The sequence below is a fragment of the Zootoca vivipara genome, chromosome Z1 (assembly GCF_965207765.1).
Source record: "Zootoca vivipara chromosome Z1, rZooViv2.hap1.1, whole genome shotgun sequence".
NCBI lineage: Eukaryota > Metazoa > Chordata > Lepidosauria > Squamata > Lacertidae > Zootoca > Zootoca vivipara.
The window spans coordinates 22,213,034-22,239,785 of record NC_142583.1 but is presented as its reverse complement, the minus strand read 5'-3'; the positions used below and the strand labels follow the sequence as shown (position 1 = coordinate 22,239,785).

Here is a 26,752-nt window from a genome sequence, read left to right as displayed (position 1 = left end):
CATTAAAAATAGCACTCCCTCAGTTAAAATCTATGTTCCAGAGTTTCAAATCAGTACTCATTCATCGACCACCACTGTCACTGCAGCCTGTCTTATTCTCGTTGCCATAAAACAGAATTTCAAGACAGGCCTGGGGATATTCAGATCTTTGTCAGCAAGAAGGTACAGTCATACCTCGGTATAAGTAGGCTTCGGTCTGAGTACTTTCAGTTTAAGTACTCCGCGGACCCATCTGGAACGGATTAATCCATTCAATGGGAAAGTTTGCTTCAGGTTAAGTACGGACATCCAGAACCAATTGCACTCATATTTCGGGTTATGTACGCTGCAGGTTGAGTACTCCGTGGACCTGTCTGGAACGGATTAATCCACTTTCCATTACCTTCAATGGGAAAGTTCGCTTCAGGTTAAGTACGCTTCAGTTTAAGTACCCCATGGACCGTCTGGAACGGATTAATCCACTTTCCATTACTTTCAATGGGAAATTTCGCTTCAGTTTATGAACACTTCAGTTTAAGTACTCCGCAGACCGTCTGGAACGGATTAATCCACTTTCCATTACTTTCAATGGGAAAGTTCACTTCAGGTTAAGTACGCTTCAGGTTAAGTACAGACTTCCGGAACCAATTGTGTACTTAAACCGAGGTACCACTGTATTTAACATAGGTTTCCTCTGAGTGGCTGGGTAGTTTCCTTAGCAACAGTTGAATTAGCTCCCTTCGGGTATCACGATGCAGAGGGCAATATAGAACATGCCAAATGGACTCAACCCCATCAGAATTACATGGACACCATCTCTGTTCCACTGGGATGTCATATGTGCCCTCTAATAATGCTGAAGGGAGAACATTAAAGCGGGCTTTAGAAAATGCCCAACGGTGTTCAGAATTGTCCAGCGCACTTAAACCATTTGCTGGATAGGATCTTTGGGGTTTGCGTAAGAGTTTATAAATGAAGGAGAATGCTGCTTACCTGCCGCAATGAACTACTACTGCCACCAAGTCATACATGCGATCCAAGTTGATAGCATCCCCAGATGTGTTGAAGAGACGCAGCTCGAGAGGAAATACCACGCGGTAAGAGAGCTTGGTATACCGATGTAACTGCTCCATGTATTTAAATCTCTTCAGGTGCAATGCAAGGATCATTGGCAGCTTTTTAACCCTCATCCTATGAAGTCAAAATAATATCACTGGATAAGAACAGAACCTGTGCAGGGTTGTTGTTTTTTCTTCCAAAGGGGAAAAAGCAACCAGCAATTATTTGTTATAAAAGCTATTTTTTAAAACCTACAACAACAGCAGCAACAGTGTAATACTTTAAATACGCACAAAAGGGAGTCCATGATATCCATAATAAAAATGTAAAATTAATAAGTGTCCATTCTATATATAAACAGGTCCCTATTCTTGATACGTTGTTTCCACATAGGCATGCCTCTGTTATTGTTTATTGCAGAACTGAAAGCAAGAAGAATTCGTTTTATTTCAACCACTGCTTTAAAATTTATACTAGCCTCACTGGGACCAGGCCACAAGGTGTTTTGCTTACCTTTTCTGAGCCTCCTGTTTGCTGCAGCAAGTCTCACAGTAGTACTTTTGTTCGCTGCACAATGTTTCTGTGTTGCTGAAGTCTCTGAAAAATCAACGGAGGGAACAGCTCTTACCATTTCATACTTCCCATGCCAAATCCCCCCCCCCCCTGAGCTGGTTGCAAAATATTGTACAGTTGCTTTACTGTAACTCAAACACGGTGGTCAGAGAGAATATACTTGCAGGATCGCCTTACTTGGGAACTGTTAAGGGCGCTGAGAATTGTTAGGAGACTCCTAATCTTCTCACTGAGCTATGATTCTCAAAGTGCTTTCGCTCTCAATCCCTCTTTCCAGAGAACTCTGGGAATTATAGTTTTGTGAGGGGAATAGGGGTCTCCCAACATCTCTGAGAACCCTTGACGCACTATAGTTCCCATAATTCTTTGAGGGAAAGCAGGATTCTTTAAAGTACTGTGTTGCTGCTTTAAATGTATAGTACAGATGGGCACTTATTCTGCTCTTCAAATTTTATTGAAGCGTGGTTTCCACAGACATAAGAAATGCTTGTTTTACATTCAACAGAAGACAGATTACTTCATTTTGACCTAACTAAAATAAAAGATATTCCCACACTTCTAATTTCTGGATAAAAACTATACGTATAAACTATTCTCTTAGACAGAAATATGCTGGAGGTGTTGGTTTATTCATGGGGCAAATGTTTTTCTAAGAAAGAAAAAATAGAGAGAGAGGTAAAACCGACAGAACCAGCTGGCCTTTCGAACTCCTCATGGAAATAAAAATAATTGATACATAAATTATTGTGTTATTTTATGAATTCCTCTTTTAATGCCAGAACTGATGCCCAGAGGAAAAGAACTATGTTTGGAGGCTTAAACACAAAAGGGCTTTTTCAGCCAATGATAACTAAGAGGAAGTAGAGTTTACTGTAGTATTAAAGGGAAGTAAGACTAATTGAGCTATTGCCTCTGAAATAGCTCCTGTTTACTTATTTCTCTTTCCAGCTCAACACTGTTTATACAATTAAGGTCAAACAATGCAGTTTCTGTTCTCAAACATGGCAATTATAATTTCCAAAATACACTTGGGAAACCTGCCAGCTAAAGGTTCATTTCCATTGCACATACGGGCAGACATGATTTGATATCACTCTACGTTAAGAGCTCGTACTCTTACAAGGGGTTAAGTACAGTGAATCTAAAATCTTAATAAAGGTGAAAAGGTGAGCTTGCAAAGCAATTTGTAAATTTTAATTTTAACTTGAAACAGTTATAAAAAAAACACATGAAACAGGAAAAAGTACACATCTTGCCCACCAGAATGCATCACGTTCAAAATAGAAGGGGCCATAACATTGAAGCAAAGATAACAGATCCATATCGTTGTCATTTATGCCATAGCATGTCTCCCAAAAAAGATGCAAGCACACCTGGAAGGCACTTCCTGTTTATCTAGGCATTTGATGGATGGATGATGCTGTTCCTGGCAACCTTGAAATTATTAGCTTTGAGGGTTTTTGACTCTTGTACATTTTTTTAGATGCTCTTGATTGATTAAAAAAAAACCATTTTGGATTATTTTAAATGTTTCAAATATTTTATTTTTGTTTCTATCGTTTTGCTACTTTGGTGTTGGCTTTGCAGGGCCCATTTGGGAAGAAGGACAAGAGGGAAATTTAAGAAGTAAACAAGTGCCAGTAACATTCACAAAGGTTATAAAATAATGCCATGCACTTTCTGGACCAAGCAGAAAGGAAATCCCACCTAGAGTGCATTACAGTAGTCCAGTCCTGAAGTACTCTTCTGGAAATGCTTAGACTTTGATAAGTTTCCAGGATAAGGAAGACAAACAACGGTGGAAATGGTACTGAGAGTGCTTCTCTACATCCAGATTCCCACACGAAAATGGGACAACCGAGAACAGAATGTATGACCCACTAAGCCAGGGGTGGAGAGCCTCAGACCCAGAGGCCAAATTCAGGTCTCCATGCATCCCATATGACTCTCCCCAGGCCACAGCCCCCCCTTCAGCCACACCCTCCACCAGCCCTACTTCATCTCCTACTTGAGTGCTCTTGCTTGGATGGAATGTGTCCTTGAATTCAGACAATGCCCCTTGGTTGCCTGGATGGAGAACAATGGGGTGTGCGGGTTTGTGCAGAAATCAGCCTACAGCCCAAAGGTAAAGCTTCCATTTATTGCTTCCGTTACTTTTGTCTCTGGCCCCATCTTGCCCCTGAAAACTACGATGCCCAGAAGGGAATGAGGTCCATCTGAAACACCCTCAGTGGGTTGCAAACACGATTGGGTGCCTTCAGCTTGTTTGATCACGAATTTTGCAGGCCTGTTCAAGTACAGTCATACCTTGGATCTCAAACGCCCTGGAACTCGTACGTTTTGGCTCCCGAGTGTCACAAACCCAGAAGTGATTGTTCTGGCTTGCAAACATTCTTTTGGAACCTGAACGCCCGACGGGGCTCACATGGCTTCTGATTGGCTGCAGGCGCTTCCTGCAGCCAATCAGAAGCTGCAATTTGGTTTTCTAATGTTTTGGAAGTTGAACGGACTTCTGGAATGGATTCTGTTTGACTGCCAAGGTACAACTGTATAAGCATTTGGGATAGAACTTGCGTCTCATGATGGGGAAGCAGGAGAGAATGTGATCCCTTAGGTAAGAGCTATGTTTTCATGTAGATGGACTCATACAGTCACCTACCTAAAGAGCTTAAGCAATAAAGCCAAGAGAGAATGCATGCATGCGTGTGTGTGTGTGTGTGTCTGTGTGTGTACATGCACAGGCAAGCAAATACTTTGACTTCCAAGTATTGCTAAGTCTTGAACCCAACTGATAACAAGGCTCGAGCAGGTTCTGAACTCGGAAAGATGTGTTAAATTGCACTCTTAGTTCAGTGTAGCTCTGGTAAATCTAAATTCAAAGCTGTATTTAATTCAGTGGGACCTAATGGGTGCTTAACAACTTCTTTCAGATGAACAGCTGTGATAAATAAAGTTTTCTAATACTTGGGATAAATGCTCCCTATTATTCATCAGTAAGCCCTTTGATTGACAGGTGTTAGATTACTTTCCCAAGAAGTACATGTTATGCCTGCATGCACATCATTCTCAAGCTATTTGCTCCAGAGTAAATCTGCTGCCTTCAGTGGAACCTCCCTGGAGTAAGCAATTGAAAGATTGAAAAGCTGTAGTTTCTTCCTGAATATTCAATTGCAGCAGGATTGATTTATATTCCTACCTTCCAAAAAAAAGAAGTTCAATTTATATTTCTTGATTTGATTTATGCCATATCATGCCGTAACTCTCATGCTGCTCTTCCTTTCAAATCCCACTAATCTAAAATGATCAGATAGCAAAAACCTGCTCCCACTTTTTTTCAACACACATTTCTGCAGCTGCTCATTTACCTTAAGCAATGTGTAATCGATGTGTTCTGTTCCACATCAACAGAGAGATCGAGGAAATCTTCATCTTTGCTGCTAACCTGCAACAGAAATAGGAGGCAATAATATTTCTGAGCACTGCACAACCAACAGCTTGATAATAGACTAGCTGCACCAGCAAGCAAATGCCTCCCATTATGTCAGCACAAGATCAAAACCTAGAAGAAGATGCCAACATTGCAGAAAGAATTAAGCAGTGGGGCAGTTGAGTAGACCAAAACAAGTTATTAAAAAGTTTAGGTTCAAGTTGTGGAGCTGAATGGTCCTGTCTTTGAAAGCAGTTTGGGAAAAGGAGGCATATTAATCTCTTGCAGCTCTATGACGGGATACCTAAGCATGTTTTGTGTACTGAACTTCATATTTTGAGAGGCAGTCTGGAGCAGCTTCTGCCAACCTGGCACTCTCCTGTGGTTTTGGACTACAACTTCCATCGACCCTAGCCAGTTGTCAAAGGCTTTTATACCATAAAACCAGGGATAGGACTGTAGCTGAGTGATGGGAATATCTGTTTTGCATGCAGAAGGGCCCAGGTTCAATCCTAAGGAGGAGGGAGAAAGATTGTTTTCTGCTGCTCTAGAGAAGCGGACACGGAGCAATGGATTCAAATTACAAGAAAGAAGATTCCACCTAATCATTAGGAAGAACTTCCTGACAGTAAGAGCTGTTCGGCAGTGGAATTGGCTGCCAAGGAGTGTGGTGGAGTCTCCTTCTTTGGAGGTCTTTAAGCAGAGGCTTGACAGGCATATGTCAAGAATGCTTTGATGGTGTTTCCTGCTTGGCAGGGGGTTGGACTGGATGGCCCTTGTGGTCTTTTCCAACTCTATGATTCTAGGATGTTGGCCACAGGTTGTGAATACAGTATTGCAAATAGAAGACCAGCACCTTGAATTGAGCAGAAGAAGCCTGCAATATCAGTTGCATATGACCTTACTTCCCTGTGCCAGAGCAAACATTCTGTAGCAACTGCAGCTTCAGAGTTGTCCTCGGTGGTGCTCCCCAGTAAAGAGCAGTGCAATAATCAGTCCTATAAGTTATAAAACCACAATGAAATCCACCTTCTCCGAAAAGAGGAGTCTGCATAAACTCCAGCACTGCTGCTATGTGCTTATCCAGGAAAGGGCCAAGAATACCCTCCAACTCTGGACCTGCTAAGGTAGAGAAATTCCTACCACACCTCTCACAACCAATGTTCCAAAGACGCCTTCCAATACACTGGGGCTCCCTACCAGCCTCGCCTCCATTTTTCTGACCTCCCCTCCATTCCTTACCACAAGAACCAAATGTGACTTCTCTTGAGAGTTATTGCTGGGTGGATGGCAGAGCTATGGCTGTTTTAAAAGCCTCTCTTTTCAATTTCTCTGAGTTGTGAGTACTGTTATAAGTAGATCAGACCTAAATGTGGATCCCTGCTCTCTAGTGCCATCGCTTTGATCCAATTACAGATTCTCTTGCTCCTATTGTGAAGTGCTTTAAGAGATGCTTGTGTAACCGTAATGCCGCTGGCATCGGCAAAACTATAGCCGCACAAGTTTTGTTTTTGCTTTTGTTGAGATTGGGAATTAACTGTAGATACAGGCTCAACTGTTGGGAAGAGATTTGTGGGATGAAAGTTCTTCATTCCAGAGTTTGTCCTGCTGAAACCCATTATATGAGTCACTTTGAACATGGATATGAGAATAAAATCCCTTTTGTATGTTTGCTTATACTGCTGACACTAGATCCTTCCCCCCCTGTTTGAAGGGGAGAAACAATTGCTTCAAGCAACAAGCATTACTTGTCACAGGTAGCCACAGCAGAAATAATACCTTGTAACTACTTTATTGCTTATTTCAAGAAACTAATTATGGCAAAATCTCATTAATACAGTAATTATGTGTTAACATGTGGAATCTGGATCCAGGGCTCTCTCTTTCTCACATTGTACCCTTTAGCACAGCATGCAACTTAATCCAAAAAGCTAAACTGCGCAAATAAACATATATCAATCTTAGTCAAGATTTACCTTGCCCCAAATCTGACAATTAGCTAAAAAGCTAAACTGCGCAAATAAACATATATCAATCTTAGTCAAGATTTACCTTGCCCCAAATCTGACAATGACAATTCAGATGATAAGTCACATTTCTGACTGTTTTTCAGGTTGAGGGGTAAGCCAGTCAACCTGGAAAAAGGGGCTGCTATGGGGCTCCACCTAAGAGGCCCAGATCCATCCAAATCTCAGCCCTCTTGTGAAGCTCCCTGCCTCCTCGAAAACACATTCTGTTTCTCACCCTATTTCTAAGATATGAATAAGAGTGATTACTTCACAGGGATGCCGCAACAGTGAATATAAAAAAAAGGTCACAATGGCCTTTGACTTGCACACTGTTACATAAATGATCCTAATATGCCCTCATCAAAAAGCTGAAGCACAAAACGGCATGATACGATATTAGCGATGCAATTATAAGAGATTGTCTTCATCTAACCCATTAATTACCAAACCGTTTTCCAGGGCACGCTAGTGTGCGACGACAGGCCCACTACTGAACGAGGAAAAAAATTAATTAATTCCATCATTAGGGGCTCCGGGGAATCTGAACTACTCACTCAAAGTACCTACTCATTGCCTTCCTGCATGAGTCACTGATTCAGCAGGACTTTAGCATAGTCAGATGATTCTGGCTTGCTATCTGAGGAGGGCACAAACAGGGCAGGACTTGAGGGCAGACGTTCAAGGACCACTCCACAGAATGAGCAGAATGGCCCAGCAAGCATAGCAGTGCCGGCTTACTGCATTTTGAAGTAATGCGCATTACCATCTACAAGATTATCTAAGTCAAGACAATTAAGTCTAAAATTATCTAACTGAACCACTGCCCCTGGGACACAGAAGGCTGCTTTCCATCGTGGAATGCAAGGGGGCAGGTGTGGGGTTCCCTGCCATGTAGCTTCATCTACCGTCAGAGCACACCCTGGGCTCTGTCTGTGCCCATCTCTGCCTTTCGGTTGTGAGGCTCATCCAGAACAGTGGCTGTCACAGAGGTGGGTTCTTTCAAGCTCTGGTAAGTCTTTCCCAGGGCCAAGCTTGTTCTGCTGGAACTCTGCATTTAGAGTGTCCAACAGTGGCTCTCTTCACACACCCCAATTTGGACTGGGACTGCAATGCTGGGAAAATGGGTCTAATCCAGGGGTCCCCAAACTTTTTCAGCCGGGGGCCGGTCCACCGCCCCTCAGACCCTGTGCTGGGCCGGACTATTTTTTATTTTTTGGGGTGGCACAAGGACGCCTGCCGTGCCCCACCCCACCCCATGTTTCTCTCTGGGTGCGCAGCAGAGATAGAGAGTCCGGAGGGTCAGAGACTCCATTTTCCAGAGTTGTTGAGAGGCGGCTCAGCCCCCCACGGGTGCACCTCTCCCTCGGGTGTGGGGTCATGGAGGGAAGACTGGGGGTGTTGGTTCAAGGAGGGAGATGCTGCCTTCATGGAGGGAAGACTGGGGATGTGGGTTCAAGGAGGGAGATGCTGCCTTCAAGGAGGGAAGACTGGGGGTGTGGGTTCAAGGAGGGAGATGCTGCCTTCAAGGAGGGAAGACTGGGGGTGTGGGTTCAAGGAGGGAGATGCTGCCTTCAAGGAGGGAAGACTGGGGGTGTGGGTTCAAGGAGGGAGATGCTGCCTTCAAGGAGGGAAGACTGGGGGTGTGGGTTCAAGGAGGGAGATGCTGCCTTCAAGGAGGGAAGACTGGGGGTGTGGGTTCAAGGAGGGAGATGCTGCCTTCATGGAGGGAAGACTGGGGGTGTGGGTTCAAGGAGGGAGATGCTGCCTTCAAGGAGGGAAGACTGGGGGTGTGGGTTCAAGGAGGGAGATGCTGCCTTCACAGAGGGAAGACTGGGGGTGTGGGTTCAAGGAGGGAGATGCTGCCTTCAAGGAGGGAAGACTGGGGATGTGGGTTCAAGGAGGGAGATGCTGCCTTCAAGGAGGGAAGACTGGGGGTGTGGGTTCGAGGGAGATGCTGCCTTCAAGGAGGGAAGACTGGGGGTGTGGGTTCAAGGAGGGAGATGCTGCCTTCAAGGAGGGAAGACTGGGGGTGTGGGTTCAAGGAGGGAGATGCTGCCTTCATGGAGGGAAGACTGGGGGTGTGGGTTCAAGGAGGGAGATGCTGCCTTCAAGGAGGGAAGACTGGGGGTGTGGGTTCAAGGAGGGAGATGCTGCCTTCACGGAGGGAAGACTGGGGGTGTGGGTTCAAGGAGGGAGATGCTGCCACATTCATTCAAGGCAGTCCAAAGTGACACCATTAATTCTTTATAATACAGTATTGCTCTAAAAACAGATGGCAAAAAACTATAACTGTACAGTACTGGTCTTTGGCGTCTGGAGAGGGGAAGGGGGAACTTTGTATCTGAAAGTTTAAAACTGAATTTGATCATCATAAAAAACATTGGAAGAGACAAATGGCTTTAGCCACGTTTCATGGGGAGCCCTACCTGATTCCCGTTGAACTTACTGCAAAGTAAGTGAGCTCTTAGCCTGGCACTGAGAGAGTGGGGGAGACCCAGCTGCCTTAAGAGATGAATGAGGTAAACACCAGGATGAACACACACACACACACACACACACACACACACACACACACACACACACAGCGGGAGATTGATATTTTGGGGTCCTAGGGCAGATTAGGCAGGTCTCCTTTGTTGCTGCCCAGGGCTGTGGAGCCAGGAGGAGAAAAGTCAGCGGAGCTGCCTTTTGGACTGGGCTCTGGGCTCTGGGGCTGAGGAGCCGAGGCAGCTGAAGCAGCCCAGCGGAAGAAGCTGAGTGGAGGCAGCCGGGGCGAGCAAGGAGCTCCGTTCAGAGTCCCTTAAAGGCGCAGCGCCGCTTTTCCCCACCGCCTTCCTGGGCACTCCCTGGGCTCCTCTGCCTGCTCTTGCAAGCCCGAAAAGGCTCCTGTCCCGCTGCTGGCTCTCACAAGTGCAGGCACAGGAGCCGCAGTTGGGGGAGGCAGCAAAGGGGCGGGGAGGAACGAGCAGCCCGGCTCCTGCCCAGCTTCGCTGCTTTAAAGCGAGCTGTGGAGGAGGGAAGGTTTCTCCTCCGGGCTGAGAGGCTGCGCTGCGTCTCTCTTCTTCTTCGAGGACTCAGCGCTGCGCCTCCTCCTTTCCCCAGCCCTGGGTTCCGCTCAGTCAAGCTTCGCCACCAGCGCACGCACCGCAGGACCAGCAAGAGCTGTGCATGCACTGGTGGGTGAAGCTCGACTGAGCGGAACCCAGCGCAGGGGAAAGGAGAAGGAGGTGCGGCGCTGAGTCCTCGGAGGAGGAGAGAGACGTGATGCCACTAGCCTAGATGGGCCTGCGTGGAGGAGCAGCGTGAGGAGGAGTGGCCACAGGCGGCGCCCAGGAGGAGCCTGTGCCATGCTTCCCTTCCGTGGCGCTGCTGCTGCGCTCAGGACAGGCGCAGGCTCCTGGCGGCGAGGAAGAGGTGACGCAGGGGGGTAAAATGGCTCTCACTGGGAATTTTTTTAAAAAAGTGCATAATGGCCATGCCGATCCCCAGACCTTTCGCGGGCCGGATTGGGAGGCCAATTGGGCCGCATCCGGCCCCCGGGCCGTAGTTTGGGGACCGCTGGTCTAATCCTTCCCCCACCCTGCACCACAGCCTTGATCCAGACGGCCCCCGCCAAATTTCCATTAGTGACAGAAGTGAAAACCTGGGGCCTTAACAATGTAATAGCAGTTTGTGTGATGAGGTCATCTGGATTGGTGCGTTAGTGTTAGACCATGGTTTCCTAAACTTGAGTCTCCAGCTGATTTTGGACTACAGTTCCCATCATCCCCGACTACTGGTCCTGATAGCTAGGGATGATGGGATTTGTGGTCCAAAATCAGCTGGAGAGCCAAGTTTGGGAAACCCACTGCCATTCAGTGCAGACAATATTGAACTAGATCAGGCATCCCCAAACTTCGGCCCTCCAGATGTTTTGGACTACAATTCCCATCTTCCCCGACCACTGGTCCTGTTAGCTGGGGATCATGGGAGTTGTAGGCCAAAACATCTGGCGGGCCGCAGTTTGGGGATCCCTGAACTAGATGGTCTGACTCAGTATAATGCAGCTTCCCATATTTGTATGTAAAGAGACAAGGTTGGGGAATAATTTGTCCTTGTCTAAGGAAGATTCAACACCGGGTTGGGGGGGGTATTAACCAAAGTTATCCAAAGCCCCAAATAAATATACATAGACAATAGCTGCTTTACTCCATAGAAACACTCATATTTCTTCAACAGCTCCAGAAAGCAACATATTTAGCTCTACAAGCTGTTATAAAGTAATCTAACTATTTTCAAGAAAACACCAACAAGCCCAGTGCTTACGGTTTCACAGTTCAAGCATCTCGTTTCATTGGTCAGCGTTCCCTGAAAAATCTCATGCACCCAGGTGAGTTCTTGCTTGTTGTTCTCTTCCGCTTCGTTCATGTTGCCGTTTTTCAGTTTGCCGTTTTGCTTTTCCTGCTTCTTCTCCTCTTGCAGAATGTCAGCGACGGTATTCAGTAAGTAGTTTAAAAATTCATGGGCATCTTGTTGCATGTAGTTGTCAAAGAGATCTGTAAAAAAACACACAGGAGGAAGGCATATATTTTCATGGCTTCTGGCGTTGTGGCTGGAGTCTAGGGTCAGTGCTGTTGGGCAGCTGCCAATAATAATAATAATAATAATAATAATAATAATAATAATTTATTATTTATACCCCGCCCATCTGGCCGGGTTCCCCCAGCCACTCTGGGCGGCTTCCAACAAAACATTAAAATACAGAAATCAAACATTAAAAGCTTCCCTAAACAGGGCTGCCTTGAGATGACTTCTAAAGGTCTGGTAATTGTTGTTCTCTTTGACCTCTGGTGGGAGGGCATTCCACAGGGTGGGTGCCACTACCGAGAAGGCCCTCCGCCTGGTTCCCTGTAACTTGGCTTCTCGTAGCGAGGGAACCGCCAAGGGCCTATACCTTAGGAGAGGCCAACAGCACTGACCTCCAACCATGGGGGAGGGCCCCACCTGTCGTTTCCCTTGGTAGTTATTTCTGCCTCTTTCCCCTCACTCACCTTCTGTCTCTGGTGTGGCAGGGAGAATCTGGGCCCAGCAAGACTGCCCAGGGAGAGCACACAAGCAAGCAAGGAGGAACCTTGAAGGAACAGCCACCTCACCCTCCGAATTGCATCTCCCCCTCTTTCTCTGAGCAGCGCAGCAAGGAAGACTGAGCAGCCCCCACTGCCTAGAGAGAACTCTAGTACGGTCACACCTTGGTTTTCAAACAGCTTTCTTCTCGAACATTTTGGCTCCCGAACGTCACAGACTGTTTGCGAACACAGGCGGTTAGCGAACTATTTTTTGGAAGCTAAACATCCGATGGGGCTTCCAATTGACTGCAGGAGCTTCTGAGTGCTTTGAAAGTCAAAGGGACTTCCAGAACGGATTCTGTTTGACTTCCAAGGTACGACTGTTCTAACCTCTGCCTGTCCTCAACAGGGAAGAATTGGGCCTCACAGGGGCTGCTACTGTCTCTACTCCCTTCTCTGGACTCTGTCTCGAGGCGACGCAAAGGATTGAACAGCAGATCTGCCCAGAAAGCATAGGCATATCTGCGAGGACACCCATTCCTCCCTCCTCTCCTCTCTCGGCAGCCTTCCAGAATGGTTTGGGATCAGGGCCGCTGTCTGAAAGGATGTGCGAGTCTATACTTGCCATTCTCCTTTCGTAACCTGGAGATGAACTTTTTGGGTGGAATCACTCCAACTTTCTTCTTCTGCGTGGCAATACTGTGGAAAAGGTCCGCAAGGCAAGTCAGGAGGTTTTCCTTCTTTTTCTGCTGGGCCTTGTAGGACAGCACATTTTCCCGAAAGGGCCGGCAGAAATATAGGGCTTGCAGGACGGAGTTACAGTAGCATGTGTTTCCAAACTGCAAAATAAAAGTGGGGATGGGAGAGAGAGCGGACAATGAAGTGCAGCTAAGTGCAACATCCAATATCCTATCTCCCTTGCCTTGGTATTTTCTCCTTTCTGCTATCGTCATCATCGGCCACGCACGTAAAGCTGAACATGCACAAGTTAAATGCATGTAAGTTGCAGGCTTTCTGTATTCTACAACATGTAACTGATGTAGTAACCGAGGTGCGACAAGGCAAGTAAAAAAATATGTTTTCGGAAACTGGCACTGCAGCAGTAATACTTACATTGACCAGTCCAAAGTAGTGTTCATTGATTGGAAATTGCTCTGGCCCAATGTCTTTTTCCAGAGCAGAGGCATTGGTGCCCTAGGGAAAAGAAACAGGCAGTTATTTTAGTTCCAGGTTAAAATATGACACAAGTCTGAGAAATATCCTGAAAGGTTAGGCCACTTCCTGCTGCCCTCCCCCAAAGCTGTGCCAAATGGATTGTCTGAAGTGTTTTAGACATTTCCCAATACTTACAGCCAAAGTGCCATTCAGACAATGACATGAGGCTGCCATGAACTCTGTGAAAACCCAACATCCCATTGAAAATGCTTGTTAAGAGAAAAAGGCTGCTATCCAGCATGCCGAGAAGCATATGCAAGCCCCATTGATTTTAAATTGGAAACAGAGCACAGGATCCATTCTTTCCAACACATGACATGGGAATGGATTGCCAAAGAAATCTCTCACTCTGCATCCATTAACCTGTCATCATCTGGTTCCCAGACAGAGCAATATACAAAAAATAAACAGGCCCTCCCCAGGGCTTTTTTGATGTTACTTGATTTCATCCATTTCTGCAAACTAATCTAACATTTCCTTATCAGCCCTTCTATTTGCTTGATTTGCAGGGGTTGGGAGAGAGGCAATGTTTTTCTCTCGCTTGGATGAATGCAGCGACTCTGATTTTCCCCAGTAAAATAAATGCTTTCTGAGAGCTGGAACGGCTGAATGAAAATCAGAAGAGATAATTGCGGAGAGCTTGTAGGCTTGAAATGTATATCAACTTGCTTACAGTTGGCAGCTAGTAATAAAACTCACAATCATTTGGGTTTGATTCTTTTTTAAAGTTTCATGTGCCGGAACACTTTCCTTATTTTTGAACCTTAGGCTGCAGATGTTTTTGCATATCCCGTCCCAGCCGTTCCCATTGAAAACAAAGGGCTGTATTGAATTTCGTCAGGCACACAGAACATCTCAGTTCCCCAAGACACCTGAGCCTTTCCTGAAGAGGGCAAAGGAAAGGCAGACAATCCATTGTGGGTGACTCCAGTTGCCCAGGAGCTGAGCTGCTATGAATGTGTATTTCAAATTATATCATTTGCATCCCAGGGAGGATCAGGTGAAAGGAATTTTTTTATCCAACACATCCATCATGCTGCCATCAGCCCTGACAAAGGAAAAGCATTCCCAGAGTCCAGTTGACCTAACTTTCCATTGCTGCAAAGTGTACCAGGATTACTGATTTTGAAAGGGTCGATCTATGACACAAAACTTTCAATGGGACCGCACCTTTCGGGGTTAACACCAGATTTGGGGGAGGTTCAGCGGGACTGCAAATGCACCTGAGGGAAGAGATTAAGATCGCCTTCCCTAAACACACCATGGTCAGGCAACCTTGCAGCTTAAAGAATAAAGGACATGCATATAGAATGCATTGCTTATACCCATTTAGGATTACATGTAGTGTCAGGGGGACTCCCTACAGGGAACCTCCCCCTCCCCCCCATCATCTTGGCCATCACTTCACCCAGCGACAGCATGAGCAGCGAGTCAGGAGGAGGGAATGAGGAATGGAGCGGAATGGAGAGAGGGCTCAGTGAGGCGTCTGAGCCCTGGCAACGCTATGAGGAACAGAGCGTGCGGGAGGGGCTCAGAGACGCATCAGAGCCTTGGCACCGCTCTGGTCGAGGGTCAGCAGATGAGGGGCTCAGTGAGACGCCGAAGCCCAGGGCTGGCTCTACGTAGCCCCCTGGTGGCGCAGGGCACCATGGCGCCGGCCTGCCAGGAGGGCGCGCGAGCTGCGCCCACCCGCTGGCCGGCCGGTCCGCTGCGCAGCTGCGCGCGGCGCCCACCCGCCCACCGCGCTGGGAAACGGGGCGGAAGGGCGCCGGAGAGATCCGGCGCACCATGGCGACAGAGGCGCTTAAGACGGCGCTGCCGAAGCCGCAGCCAACAAGAGGGGAGACCTCTCCTTCTGGCGCCCGAATTGAGGCACGCGCCCACACGTAGGGCGAAGGGGTGGCGTTTTGGGGTGCCCAGGCTTTTATGCTGGCTAAAAAGCAGACGGAAGCCATTGCCGGGTTCTGAATCGGACTAGGCGGTCATGTTTTCTGTTATCTCTGCATTGTAAATAGTATGCACAATAAAACTCTTAAAGACAGTGGAGCGCCTTTACTCGAGATTAGCCGCAACAACCCCCTGACATGTAGTTTGGTCTCTATACATAGGGATGGGCCTGAAGAGTTCAGAAGGAGAATTCCGTAGCTCAGGTGTGGAGCAACAAAACTTCATACAAAATTGTATTTGTCATTTTGCAGCAACTGTACTGGCTTCTTGTTATTTCTTGCACCAAATTTATGGTGTTGTTGGTACCCTATAAAGTTCTTTGTGGTCTAGATTCCTGTGTCTCTTAGCTAGTGTCTACCAGCACTGGAAATATTTCTTTTTATGCAAGAGGGCTTGAAAGTATTGGATACTTTATGCACACGCCTTGTGGCTGCTGTGTAGCTTGTACACTGCTTTTACTAGCTTGTAAACCATCTGACAGATTCATGTCTTAAAATAAACCATTTCACAGAGACCCTCTTCTCTCACTGATGTCATTTGCTAACTTGCTAAAAACAGAGATGTAGGTCAGGTCCTCTTCTCCCACTTTTGTGATCTCTCTTACAATTGTGAGTGGCTGCTTTTCTGCCCCTGCAGCTACTTGTCATTCTATTCCCTTGTTGAGGTTTGCATTGTCAGTTTCTATTTGTTTTTGAAGTTTTCATATTCTCTCTCTCTCTAACACACACACACACACATGCCTACACTCATTCTCCAGCAGTTTATTCATTAGTCATGTGTTTTCAAAAAATTCTCTCTTTGGTTGATTGACATCCAATGGGCTTTTAAAATGGGTTGGTGGGGGGGGTTATTGGGTTGTTTTTGTTTTTATTATATATTTCGCATTTTCAATATTGCGTTTTTATGTTGTAACTGCCCTGAGACCTGCAGGATAGGGCAGTATACAAATTTAGTAAATAATAAAATAAAAAAGTTCCTTCAGTAGCACCTTAAAGACCAACTAAGTTTTTATTTTGGTATGAGCTTTCGTGTGCATGCACACTTCTTCAGATACAGTAAATAATAATAGTAAATATTAATAATTGCAGTGTAGATGTATACTGCAAGGAATCAATTTTTTGCTCCTCTCCTGCTTCTGAACAGGCTTGCTTTTTCCAGACCTATAGACTGCACCTATAACTCTGCCCTTGGTGCTCAAGTACTGTAGTCCACTCAATCAGTTTCTTTTTCTACAAAAAAACTAGCATCCTGCTTGCTGCTAGGAGCTGCCACTATCAACCCTGTAACTGCAAAATTCTAAAAGTTTGAGGTGCAGCTGCCAGGCTTTTTATGCATCCAAAAATCAGGGCATACACTTTTCAAAGATGGGGTAATAATAATAATAATAATAATAATATATGAAAAATAATGCCCAGAAGTATACAACACAGAATCACAATCATTAGAGGGATTTATTCAAGTCACAGATTCTCATTGCAGGGATTGACAAGCATTGGAAACAAATTGGCATCTCAAGTTGCTATAATGTGTGCAACAGCATCAGGAGCTATTATGACATGTTGAAATTTGGCACTGAACTCAAAACAGATAATTTTAGCTATTGTTCAGAATCCCAGGGAGGATTGAAGTGTGGGAAGAAGAGCCAGATTACTGCAGGTGGAGAAGATTATATATGGCAGCAATCACTCTCTCCTTTTCCTTTTCTCTCTCTCTCTCATTCTCTCTCTCTGCAGCTGAACTGCAGCAACCGCTTAACTTATAGAGTCTGAAGCTGCTGAACTGGAAGATTATGAGTGATGCAGAGAAATGTGCTGCAGAGGATCTGGGAAACAAGTCACAACACACCACAAGAACATCAGAAAAGCCCTGCCGGATCATAGAATTGCAGAGTTGGACGGGACCCCGAGAGTCATCTAGTCCAACCCAAAAAGCACATCTAGTCCAGAATCCCACAGTGGCCAACAGAGCAATAGTTCTCTCCCACTGTTGCTCCCAGTTGTTCCCATCAGCTGGTATCCAGTGGCATGCAATCTCCAAACTCAAGGGTTCCATATAACTACCATCCAGGGCCAACCCTACCATTAGGCAGAATAAGGTGGCTGCCTCAGGTGGCAGATTCTGGAAGGCAGTGATAGGATTTTGGAAGGTAGAGCAGGCCTGCCCTTTGTCCCCTAAGCTAACCTACCATCCTCAGGTGCAGTGGAAGACACTGGAGCATTGCTTTTATCAGACTTAGATTACATGCACACCATACATTTAAAATGCTCCCTCCCCACAAAAAAAACAAAAAACTTCCTAGGAACTGTAGTTTAAGGGTGCTAGGAATTACCTCTGAGGGATAAACTACAGTTTCCAGGATTTGGGGTGTGTGCTTTAAATGGATGGTGTCTACACATTGTCTCTCAAGACAGATGGATGCCAACAGCACATCCTAAAATTCAATTGTCAGACTGATTCTGTTTCTGCACATAGAACGAGCAGGGTCAGAACCTTGTCCTCCACTTCAGACATCACCAACATGCAAGGGATCACCCTTGCCATCATGACTAGAAATCGTGGAAAGAGATTCCACAATTGCCACCCAACTGCTTCTTGGTTTTCCTTCTAAGAAGTTTGCAGACAAAGCTTATGTGAGTTTGGACTAATCTACAGTTTGGACTAATCTACTAGAGCGCTAGTACCAGTATGCTAACTCTTCCTCAAGCCGGAAACATTTTCAGCAAGTTATCACTTGACCTAGCCACAAGATTCAAAGATATCAAAAGTAAATGCAAATAAGTTTGAGCGAGTATTTCTAAAGCTGGCACCAAACACCAGGTCTGGCTGCTGTACTTGGGAGAGGCCTATCTTTGTCCTTTTTCTTTTCCCAACTACTTCAAAATCTGGACTCCCAAAGGAACCTAGAATGAATTTAAATGGCTCAGGGCTTCCCTGTCTCCTTTATCCAGTTGGTGACATCTTTGGGCATGCAATGAGGCCAGAGGTCTCCCCATATATTGTGCACATCTTAGCCTGGGTCCAGGGGTGTGGTTCCCGTCCGAAGCCCAGGTATGGGCTAGGCTAAGGGCATGCCACGACCCCATCAGGGACCCTGGGGGGGGCTCACAATTGATGTACGCAATTGACCCTTATGAGACTACCTGCGTGATGAGCAGGAATCAGATATAGTCAGTTCAGTTCCAATGCCTAAGCCAAAACCGCTCACATCTGTAACCAATAAAGTTGTGGCCTAATTTATCCCATTAACCCAAAACATTGGTGTCCGTGTGTTTCATTAGCTAAGGAATTGGGGGGGGGGCTCGGGGGCTCGCCATGCAAATTGACATGTCCCTGAGTCACAAGAGGAACTATCTTTCTTTCTTTCTTTCTTTCTTTCTTTCTTTCTTTTTTTCTTTCTTTCTTTTCTTTCAGCTTTGTATTTAAAATTAAACCCCAAAGCCCTCACGACCTTGCTATCTGCTTTCTAATGATCCATCTAGTTGTGCCCAGGCACAAAATGTTGCTGCTTTGACTCAGGATGCAGGTCTAGGCTTTAAAGTTGTATTTCTGAGCCATGGGGGGGCACTTTCTCTGGGAAAACGCATATTTTGCTGCTGAATCATTGCAAACAGCAATCAGGTTCAACTGCTCAGACATGAAGCTCTCACAGACCTGTGCCTGGAAAGCATGGTGCAAAAGAAAGTCTGGATGAGCCCCAATATCCTTGACATGAACAATCCTTTCTTTTTGGTTGGGGGGGGACACACCTCCTTTCTACTTAATATGCTGGGAAACAGATTTATTGATTTATCTGTTGTCAGAATTACAAGCTTCATCCTTATATACCCAAAAGTGTTCGAATCAATTCTGCCATCTCAGGACCGGTATAAATGCTCTCCATCATGAGGATTCGCTCTTGTAAAAATGGTCATCTTCAGGCAGCCAATGGTAACTAAACAAGGATCCTTCTGGTCGCTCTGACAAAGCAAATTCGATATGTCTAATTCCCCAGCGTTAATTCTCAATTTACAGTATTCATTTCAGGTGCACATGATAACATAATGTTTCCAAGTGAAACAAAACAAAAATCAATAGCAGAGTCCAGGATTCTTTCCTCCCAGTCAAAACATGGTTTCTTAAATATGTAGTATCGCTTATTCCATGAATTCTCAACCTTTTTAGCTGGGTGTGACTGGGGACCAGGGCACAATTCCCTGTAGGGCTGTTTCTGGCAATGGAGGCAAGTGGGAAAACTCGCTTCAACAAAGTATTGGCAAGAAAGAGGAGGGGATCGTGCTCATGACTCTCAAATAGCCTTGCAAGTGACCCCAGGAGAGTCAAGACCCCACAGGCTGAGAGGTGCATTATGCTATAGGAAGGCTCCATTGGCCAGCACTGATGAACGGCGCATATGACATCATCAGCAAGGGACATGCAGGCTCACCGCAAGGAGGGAATATAGTGACTGTAACTAGCTGCTCTTGCAAGAACCTGAAAATAAGGGGGGATATACGTAAACTAAAACAGAAAGATGTTCTGAGGAATGGCTTCAGATATTGTACTTGGATACTTCCTTTTATTCTTAATATTTTTATTTATTAAATTTCTATACTGCCCTTCTTCCAACAACGCAGGGTGGTTTGCAATATACAAACACAAAAATAGAATAGGTCCGTGTGCTTGTCTCGATGGAGGGCAATGAGGGATGTGGTGTACTGTACAAATATATAAGCCATTGCTCTTCCCCGTTTAGTCTCTGTTCCAACTCATCAAAGGCCATTGTTCTGTTGCGACACACACGCAAAGCCTTCTCTCATGCCTGGGATGTTGTTATTGTTGTGCTTTGTTTTTTGTTTGTGGCAGGGGGGCAGTGGAGCCATGGAGCTTTTTGGAATTGAGGCTGAAACTGAGGATGGGGGGACAAGAGCTTCCATGGGACCCAAACAGGTCTGATTTTTGTTTGCCCCAACAAAGAAATCCCAAGAATGTTTTTGCACTGCAAAAAAAACAGTGAGGAATTTCTCTGTGCCCCACCCCCTGTTTCAAGGAGGCTTCCTACCGCTTCAAAGGAAGAAAGGAGTCTCTGTTATCGCTCTTCCAACTACAGAATCATCAAACAGCACATGAAGGGAAGAGCAAAAAAAACCCAAAACCACCCATGTTATGCTGACTGCCTTTTCACTAACACAGAAAAGAATGTAAAAATTCCTTCAGTAGCACCTTAAAGACCAACTAAGTTTTTATTTTGGTATGAGCTTTCGTGTGCATGCACACTTCATCAGATACCATGTATGCACACGAAAGCTCATACCAAAATAAAAATTTAGTTGGTCTTTAAGGTGCTACTGAATGATTTTTTTTATTTTGTTTCGACTCAGACCAACACGGCTACCTACCTGTAACAGAAAAGAATGGTTAAAAGGGGGAAGGGGTTTGGAATCATTCAAACATGTAATTCTCCACACGCATTTTACAGAGTGGTACAGCTCTACCGTGTTTCTCATATTATAAGACATGTCTTATATTTATTTTTTCCTCAAAAAAACACACTATGGCTTATTTTCAAGGGATGTCTTATTTTTTTCTTCCTCCTCCTGCCACGGCCAGCATTGCTGCTGTGCCTATCACTATGTCTTATTTTCGGGGTATGGCTTATATTTCTTGAATGCTTAAAAATCCTGCTATGACTTATTTTATGGGTATGTCTTAAAATATGAGAAACAGGGTAGGAAGGCTGCACTGTGGACTTTTTCTGAACATGCAGATGGGCTCATGGGCGTGGTGGCCGGGGGGGGGGGGGGACAGGGGGCAGCTGCCCCCTCCAGTTCAAATAAAACAATAGAAATACACTCAACTCACTGACGAAACATGTGGGATCTCCCCCCCCCAACAAAGGTCCTGCTTCCTCCAACAAAACTCCAGGCTACGCCCAGGGATGGGCTGTAAAACACACACTTTGGGACTAGGTACTAGATAAAATGGACCCAGGTGGCGCTGTGGGTTAAACCACTGAGCCTAGGGCTTGCTGATCAGAAGGTCGGCGGTTCGAATCCCTGTGACGGGGTGAGCACCCATTGCTCGGTCCCAGCTCCTGCCAACCTAGCAGTTCGAAAGCACGTCAAAATGCAAGTAGATAAATAGGAACCGCTACAGCGGGAAGGTAAACGGCGTTTCCATGTGCTGCTCTGGTTTGCCAGAAGCGGCTTTGTCATGCTGGCCACATGACCTGGAAGCTATACGCCGGCTCCCTCGGCCAATAATGCGAGATGAGCGTGCAACCCTAGAGTCAGTCATGACTGGACCTAATGGTCAGGGGTCCCTTTACCTTTACCTTTACTACGGTAGATAAAAAGCTTGCATCTCCCCAAGCAGTTTCTCACACACCTCAGTAGAGAGAGCCCCAGTTCAGAATTGTAAAGCTGGAAGGGGCCACATTGCTATGTTAGCTTTCACCAATTACTGTTGTTGTGAAGATCACTTTGCTTACCTACAGCTTTACACAGAATTGTCACAAAGTGCTTTTTTTTGCCATTTGGACACACAAGTTTACAAATTTTCTCTCTCGCTCTCTCTCCATATATATATACATATATCCTTTTAAGGGCAAGCTTGTTGATGTTTATTGCTGTTTTAATGTTATGGTGTTTTCATATGCTGTAATCCACCCTGGAACCTTCAGATGAAAGGAGGGTAATATAATAAAATGTAAACTACAAGAAGACACATACACACACAACACCAGTCAACTGAGGATAACACTTCATGTATCTGGTTAATGTAGACTCTAGCTAGTACATGGAAAGTTATGCCTTACAATGAAATCCTATACATGTCTACTTGAAGGGAAAGGGTTATTGAGTACAGGGGGGTTATCCCAAGCAAGCTTATATAGGATTTCAGCTTTAGGAATTAACTTTGGAGTACTTTTAGTCTTGAAGTTGCCGCCTCTGTTGTTGAAAAGTAGTTTTTGGCCACCAAGGAGAAGGGCAGAATGTGTATTATCATTGTTCTATTTCCCAAATCCCTTTTTTGTTTGTATATGTTTATGCAACCGTGAGTCACTTAATTGTCAAAATAAGAAAGTAAATTGGTCCTCCTAGGCCAAGTATTGTGTGTGTGTGCTGTGCGAGTCTCAGAACCCGTCCTACACTACTGCATCTTGAGTATCTTCCAAATTAAAATAAAAAATTCCTTCAGTAGCACCTTAAAGACCAACTAAGTTTTTATTTTGGTATGAGCTTTCAGATACACACGAAAGCTCATACCAAAATAAAAACTTAGTTGGTCTTTAAGGTGCTACTGAAGGAATTTTTTTATTTTGCTTCGACTCAGACCAACACGGCTACCTACCTGTAACTAGTTCCAAATTAAAGGCAAGGAAACCAGACCAGCTCACTGCTTAACAGTACACACAAGTTCTGTCATGAAAGGAAGAAACCAAACTAGAAATGAAATACAGGCTATTCCAAGGCCCACATTTTCAGAACCCCTTTTGACTTCAATGAACAAGCAATGGAGGAATCAGCTAGAGGACTCAGGTCTTACACTTCCTGTTTTAAGCATGTGTTCTGACCACAAGGCTGGTCCATCATCATATTTCGTGATGTGCTCTCATATTACACACACACACACACACACACACACACACAGTACACCAAAGATCCCATGGCAGTTCACAGCATAAAAATACAGAATAAAACCATAAAGTACATAACAAGAACAAGAATAAAACTAACCCCTAACCCTACCCCACCCCCAAAAAAACACGTTTTAAAGGCCATAGACTGTTCATCAGTCAAAGGCCTGGTTGAAGAGGAACATTTTTGCCTGGTGTATAATACATATGCCACATGAACCTCCCAGGGGAGAGCATTCCACAAATGAGGTGGTCCTTGAGCAGTTCAAGGCTTTATCAGTCAAAACCAGCACTGTGAATTGGGCCTGGAAACTAATTGACAGCCAGTGCAGTCGGGTCAGGATCGGTGTAATATTCACACACCATCTTGCCCCGGTGAGCCACCTGGCTGCTGAATTCTGCACCAGGTGAAGTTTCCGAACTGTCTTCAAAGGCAGCCCCACATCTAACACCTTGCAGTAATCTAACCTAGAGGTTATCAGAGCAAAGGCGACTGAGGTTAGGCTATCCCTGTCCAGATAGGGGCACAGCTGGGCCACCAAAATTGATGGAAGGCACTCCATGCCGCTGAGCCTCAAGCGACAGCAAAGGATCCAGGAGGACCCCCAAGCTATGTACCCACTCCTTCAGAGTGTGTGACCCCATCAATAGCAGGCAACCTCCCATCCATACAGTCAAGGGAACCACCCACCGACAGTGCCTCAGTTGGCTCTCATCCAGTCCATTACCGAGGCAAGGCAATGTTCCAGCACATCCACCGCCACAGCTGCAGGTGTAAAGGAGAAGTAGATCTGTGTGTCATCAGCAGATTGCTGACCATGTGCTTCCAAAACTCCAGACAACCCCACTCAGAGGTTTCATGTTGATCGGGGATAAATTGAGCAGAACTTTTTTCTTGGCCCAGAACTCACCAGAATTCAGTTCTGGAACCTCTCACTTGAGTATCATTGCATAAGAGAACAAGGGAAGTGTTCATGGTGAGTTCTGGTACCTCTTTTTCTAGCAAAATAGAACTGGCCCTGAGGAACCAACACAATGAGGGTTCCACAGAGCGGAAGAACGTTCCCCAAGCATCACCCTCTGTGAACGACCATCCAAGTGGGACCGGAACCACTGCAAAGTGGTGCCACCCACTCTAAGGCGGACTGCAACTCCAGAAGGAAACCATGGGCAATGGTATTGAAAGCCGGTAAGAGGTCAAGGAGAATTAACAAGGACACATTTCTCCTGTCTCTCTCCTGACAAGAGCTCATCATACAGGGCGACCAAAGCAGTTTCAGTGCCAAAACGGGGCCTAAGCCCCAACTGAAATGAATCTAGAAAATCAGTTTCTTCCAAGAGTGCCTGGATCTCATCCGTGACCACCCGCTCAAGAACCTTGCCCAAGAAGGGGGGGGTTAAGCAACTGATGGGTACTCACTTAGATTTTCTGAGAGCAGGGACGGTTTCTTAAGGAGTGGTTTCTACCACTGCCTCTTTCCTGCAGGCCGGGACCACCCTAGCTATTGATGCCCTCCAGTCTAAGCATGTACACACTGGTACAGCAGGTAAGATCTAGGTACTGTAGTTGTTTTTCACACAATCTGTTCCCTACAGTCACACAAGGAGATGACTCACTGGACCTAGTGACTTTTCACCCTTTGGTAAAAAAAAAAAAAACTTATACCCACACCCTGCAAAATATTGCAATTCATTAAAGAGATACTACTGTACTGTACAAGTTTTCTCGCAACTAGTTTGCATTGTCTCTCCTCCACCCTTCAGATAAATAACAATTTTTTTATCACCTAGCTGCCAATTTACAAAGGAGAAAAACGTTTGGAAAATGTTGACACATCCCAGCAAGAAGTTTAATACAAAAACCTCATGGTTATCTAAATTTCTAGGCAAAGAAGAGCAAAACTGATCAAAGCCCTGCATCTAACTCCTGACTTATTCATTTCACTCAAAAGAGAGGCAGATTGAAGGCCACATCTCTTACCTTGGCTTATTCACAGAAGCTTAAACAACTCTCATTTGGACCAGTTCCTTTGGAGCACATGCTTCCTTGAGGGACTAGCACTGCCCAGGCGGAAATCACATGTTCATGTTTGAACCTGCCCAACATGTTTGCAGGCTGAAAAAATAATTCCTCCCTTGTTTCCAAAACCCAGTTATTCAGATCCCTGGCTCATCCGCACCTAACACTGTGCACCCGGTATTCTCCTGTGCAAAAAAAGCAACAATGTGCAAACTTTCAAGGACGCCCCCCTCCTCCCCACACATGGTTCGGATGCCCACCCCCAGCACCCCGCCCACCGGATCAGCAGAGAGATCGCCTGCATTTCCAGACTTCGGCAGCTCCTCCTTCCAAAATGGCCCCGATCCTGGGAATGATTACTCGGGAGTAAGTCCTACTGGGCGGCCCAGGATTGCAAGCCTGAAACTCTGGCAACCAATTCGGGGCGGGGGGGGGGGAGTGGAGCCTTGTCCTCTGCATACACCTTTCTGTGGATTCCGATCTCCCCATCTGGGTGGGTTGTAGGGAGTGGAGAGGCGGAAGTGTTTGTGTGTTGTGTGGGTGCGGGGGAGGATTGTGCTGCTCTCTCCCCCGCCTCCTCCCCCGCCCCGTGCGCCCCCCCCCGCCCCCAGCCAGGCCGAGCAAGTAATACTCACCATATTACAAATGGAGGCGATGTTTCTGACAGTCATGAGTCTAAAGGTTGCAGTGATCCCACACCGCCATCTTTATGAGGTGAAAACCGGAATGGTCATGGCTGGGGAGGATCGGGAAGAGGCCGGGAGGAGCAGGGAGAGGCGGCGGGGGGAGTGGAGAGAAACGGAAGCTCTGCCGAGGCGGGGGGGAGGGGGAGGGAGGGAGGGAGAGATCGGCTGCTCAGCCTCGGGGCTCTGCAGGATCGGAGGCAGAGGGCACCCAACCACCCCCTTTCCCTGCTCTGCCGGCTAATTCCGCCGCTCCCAGACCCGTCCAGGAGCCGCTGGGGGTGGCCGGGGTCTCTCTCTCAGCAGCAGCAGCAGCAGCGCGGCATTTCTGGGGGCGATCGGCTTTTCTCGTGGGCGCGCAGCCGCCACCAGGCGAGCGGGGCTCAGCGCGGATCAGCGGCGCTTGTTTCCAGCAGCTGGGACAGGCGCGATCTCAATCCCCCCGCTTTCCTTCCTCCTCCTCCTCCTCCTTCCCCTTCTCCTCTTCCTCCGCCTCCGCCTCCTTCCCCCGCAGCGGGTGCTGTTGCTCCTCTTCCCTTCTCTCCATTGCAACGCAGCGCCCGGCGGTCAACTTTGACAGCGGCCGGGGAAGGGGAGGTCAGGGCAGGGTGAGTGGCGTTGCCACGAGCCAACCGCCCCTGGAAGGGGCCGCGCTGAGCAGCCAATGCCAGAGAGGCGGGAGGCGGGTTCCGGCAGCTACGGGTCAAAGGGGCACCAAGGCGTTGGGTGGGTGTTTCCCCCACCCCCACCATCAAAGAGTCAGGGATCTCGCCTTTATTTATTTATTTATTCATTCATTCATTCATTTTTTAGGGCGCCAGGGCAAGATTGGGCCGGTGCCGGCTTCAGATCCTGCAGGAGGCCGGCAGAGCTGCACTCAGAAGGGCGACACTTGAGCACACGCGTGCATCAAGCGATAGGGAACACTTGATGCACGCGCGTGTGGGGAAATGTCGCCGTTTCGAGGGCTGGGAGGAGAGGATGTTTCCTCTCCGCTGGAAGCTGCATCAACCCTCGCGCCGCCTCGGATGCAAATGCTTTCCAGGCGAATCAGTTCTCACATCCTTGGTGCAGCCAGTCAACTGTGCAGTGATCAAGTGCAGAGAGGGACCCAGTGAGGCATGCATGCATGTATTGTAAAGCAGACGTTTGCTTCTGGAGAAAGAAACATCTCCCTCGC

The 26,752-nt window shown here is 46.5% G+C and overlaps 1 protein-coding gene across 1 annotated transcript in view; it reads right to left on the bottom strand.

Annotated features, from left to right (window-relative positions):
* Nucleotides 1–26,177, bottom strand: part of USP46 (ubiquitin specific peptidase 46) — a 31,693-nt gene extending 5,516 nt beyond the window's left edge. The window contains exons 1-7 of the mRNA XM_035112349.3: nucleotides 25,525–26,177; nucleotides 13,206–13,286; nucleotides 12,718–12,931; nucleotides 11,353–11,582; nucleotides 4,977–5,053; nucleotides 1,552–1,635; nucleotides 973–1,170 (exon numbers count right to left, since the gene is read on the bottom strand). Of these exons, the coding sequence (XP_034968240.1) occupies nucleotides 973–1,170; nucleotides 1,552–1,635; nucleotides 4,977–5,053; nucleotides 11,353–11,582; nucleotides 12,718–12,931; nucleotides 13,206–13,286; nucleotides 25,525–25,560 (920 nt within the window). The 5' untranslated portion in view covers nucleotides 25,561–26,177. The remainder of the gene's footprint in view (nucleotides 1–972; nucleotides 1,171–1,551; nucleotides 1,636–4,976; nucleotides 5,054–11,352; nucleotides 11,583–12,717; nucleotides 12,932–13,205; nucleotides 13,287–25,524) is intronic.
* Nucleotides 26,178–26,752: the final 575 nt, after the last annotated feature.